This window comes from Sinocyclocheilus anshuiensis, unplaced genomic scaffold (assembly GCF_001515605.1).
Source record: "Sinocyclocheilus anshuiensis isolate Anshui unplaced genomic scaffold, SAMN03320099.WGS_v1.1 scaffold3980, whole genome shotgun sequence".
NCBI lineage: Eukaryota > Metazoa > Chordata > Actinopteri > Cypriniformes > Cyprinidae > Sinocyclocheilus > Sinocyclocheilus anshuiensis.
The window spans coordinates 1-3,180 of NW_015539823.1; the positions used below are offsets into that span (position 1 = coordinate 1).

At 44.1% G+C, this 3,180-nt stretch overlaps 2 protein-coding genes across 2 annotated transcripts in view; one reads left to right on the forward strand and one right to left on the reverse strand.

Moving 5' to 3' along the window:
• Nucleotides 1-47: 47 nt before the first annotated feature.
• The window catches only part of LOC107684191 (protein Hook homolog 3-like), a 17,756-nt gene continuing 14,623 nt past the window's right edge, over nucleotides 48-3,180 (reverse strand). The window contains exons 14-16 of the mRNA XM_016480401.1: nucleotides 2,393-2,480; nucleotides 259-293; nucleotides 48-179 (exon numbers count right to left, since the gene is read on the reverse strand). Of these exons, the coding sequence (XP_016335887.1) occupies nucleotides 83-179; nucleotides 259-293; nucleotides 2,393-2,480 (220 nt within the window). The 3' untranslated portion in view covers nucleotides 48-82. The remainder of the gene's footprint in view (nucleotides 180-258; nucleotides 294-2,392; nucleotides 2,481-3,180) is intronic.
• Nucleotides 3,028-3,180, forward strand: part of LOC107684192 (E3 ubiquitin-protein ligase RNF170-like) — a 21,770-nt gene continuing 21,617 nt past the window's right edge. Inside the window, exon 1 of the mRNA XM_016480403.1 lies at nucleotides 3,028-3,046. The gene's annotated coding sequence lies outside the window, so the exon portion shown is untranslated. The remainder of the gene's footprint in view (nucleotides 3,047-3,180) is intronic.

The window sequence follows — 3,180 nt, forward strand, 5'->3', positions numbered from 1 at the left end:
AAACCATTCAACAAGCTCTCGTTTAACCACAGTCTGCGCACACACACACACACACACACACACACGTATCCATGTATGATCATCAGTGAGTCTCACCGCTGGAAGAGTGTTTGTTCTCCAGCTCTTCGATCGCTGCACTCTTCTTCTGAAGCTCGTTAGTGGCGTCCATTAATTTCTCCCTACAGAGCGAGAACAGTCACACTCTCAAACAGTCATTCTCGCTGAACTGAGTCTCTGTGACTTCCTGCTGATACTCACAGGTGTTCCTGACACTTCCTCTTCATGAGCACCGTCTGCAGCAGCAGAAGAAGCAGAGATGTTAAAGTTCATCCAGCAAACACACTCATTAATGCTCATGTGAAGCACTGCAGCGCCTCCTGCTGGACTCCAGCGGAACACAACCGCCCTACACAGCGTGCACTTCTGAGGGAGCTGGAGAGGGCTGGTGTTAGTGTCCAGCAGGGGACGCCGAAGAGCTCATGCACAATCACACACCAACACAAATCATCAACCAACAGCAGAGCAAATACATGAATAAACAGTGTCCAATGATTCCCATAAACACCACAGGAATAGAGATATGAATGTGATCAGACACCACTGTTCCTTCAGTACAGCTGAGATATTAATAGTTTTGAGTCCGTTTTTTTTTTCTTTTTTGTTTTGTTCTTGTAATTTTTTGTAGTTTTTGTCCGTATAGTTTTTTATTTTAGTTTGAGTTATTTTAGTACATCAAGTTAAACTAAATTAAAACAATAAATGTTGCTTTGGAAACAATATTTAACAATATTATTTATTTTGGAAATAATAGTTTTAAACCTCATTATTGTATCTGTTTTTGAATCTGGTGTTTTCTCCTAACACTCACCCAGCCGTCATTTATTAAAAATACGGAGTATAAAGATCAAAATGGACTCCTAAAAATAAATGATAATGTTCTGCTTCCAATGAGCAAAACTAAATCAGTGAAAATAAAAAAGTAACACTTCCATTCAAAGATGTTCAGTGATTGACAATCACACTCAGGTGTGTTTGAGGATGCAGGAGGATTCAAACACACATCAGATCCGGATCATCTTCACTCAGCATTCAACAGTAAAGCCAGCAGAAACACGTCCAGTGATCAGTGCATCATGCTCTGCTTCATCAGCTCACAGAGAGCCAGCAGCAGCAGCAGCCGTGACACACGCGTGTGCTTTGAGCGGTGCATGCGATCACAGAGCTGCATGATGCCTGACTGTACTCACAGCAGACGGAGACAGATTCGATGCACAGACAGAAGAGAGCAGAGCCTGTTACCAACCACACACAGACAGATGACGCTCAGACTAAAGTAACGGACACACACGTGTGCTTCTGATGATGATGAAGGCGTCTGGACGACCGATGGCACACCTGGATCATGCTACATCATGAGTGCATCACACAAACAGGTTAGGAAGGACACGCAGCAGAGCGTTAGCGCAGAGGAGCAAAGATGAGAGCATTCGTAAAGCTGAAATGTTAACATGACGGTGCGAGAAGAGCTTGTGTCACAATCTGATGCAGAACAGATGCTACGACCACACGTGAGTGCTGGGGAAACCTGTCGCTCACGTTTGGACAAACAGACAGGCCTGTAAACAGTGAGACGTTCAGAAGATCTGCTGCAGCTCTGGATGATCGAGACGCTTCATTAGGAGACTTTATCTCTGGATGTTTTTGCACAGGATGAACATCTAGATCTTCTACCTTTCAATCTACATTATAAGTGAAACTGATTCCACACATTAATTAAATGTTATCGAATCACATATCGCCACCGGGTTTTACTGCACGTCACATTTTGTCTGTATTTGGATCCGACGCTAGAATAACGATCTAATTCCAAAACGATTCTTCATCTACAGTTCACAGACTTTGAATATCATTTTTGTTAAATTACCTAAATAACTGTAAGAAGTTTTTTTAATAATTACAAATAACTAATCAAAACAACCGTTTAAGTTTTGTCCAGTCCTTCAGACGTAACTGACTGTGTTTACATTCATTTCACATCATAAATGCATTTAGAGATGCGAGTGCATTTAAACAAGCCAAACGTAAGCTCTGAAAACTTCACAATCGTCTCAGAATTGGTGAAGACATGGCTTTTTTTCCCCACCCCTGATTATGAGCCGCTCAGGTTTGTACGACTCCTCTCGTTTGTGAATATCTGCTGCTTTGGCCTGTTGAGTAATTATTGTGTTGGCAGAGTGGAAATAATCTATATCTGGTCAGACAGTGTGTGGATACGAGTTTGTCTTTCTCAACTGCAGAGATGAGCTGTGATCTCGTACTCACGGCCTCCTCACATTCAGATCAACAGCACCACTACTGTATTTCTACTGATGTGCTGAACTGTTGGACTCACATCTTCTGCTTTGGATCCGTGTTCCTGAAGAGACTTCTGCAGCTCCTCCACCTGAGACTGACCCTCCAGCAGCCTCTGATTCACCAGCCTAACACACACACACACACACACACACACGGGTTCAGGTCATTCACATGTGGACCTCCACGCTCTAGTCGGTCTCAGCACAATAAACCCACATGAATGAATGATGTGCTGTATGCGGCTGAAATGACTGTCAGAGACACTGAGACATACAGAAAATCATCTGTTTATATTAGTGTGTGTGTGAGAGTGTGTGTGTGTGTGTGTGAGTGTGTACTGTGTGTTTCTTTGTGTGTTTCTGTGTTTCAGTGTGAGTGAGCGTGTCTGAGTGAGTGTGTGAGCGTGTGTGTGAGCGTGTGTGTGTGTGAGTGTGTACTGTGTGTTTCTTTGTGTGTTTCTGTGTTTCAGTGTGAGTGAGCGTGTCTGAGTGAGTGTGTGAGCGAGTGTGTGAGCATGGGTGTGAGCGTGTGTGTGAGCGTGTGTATGTGAGCGTGTATGCGTGTGAGTGTGAGCGTGTGTGTGAGTGTGTGTATGTGAGCGTGTATGCGTGTGAGTGTGAGCGTGTGTGCGTGTGAGTGTGAGCGTGTGTATGTTTCTGTGTGTGAGTCTGTGTGTGTGAGTGAGTGAGTGTGTGTCTGTGTGTGTGAGATGAGTCTGTGTGTGTGAGTCTGTCTGTGTGAGTCTGTGTGTGTGTGAGTGAGTCTGTGTGTGTGTGTGAGTGAGTCTGTGTGTGTGTGTGTGTGTGTGTGTGTGAGTGTGTCTGT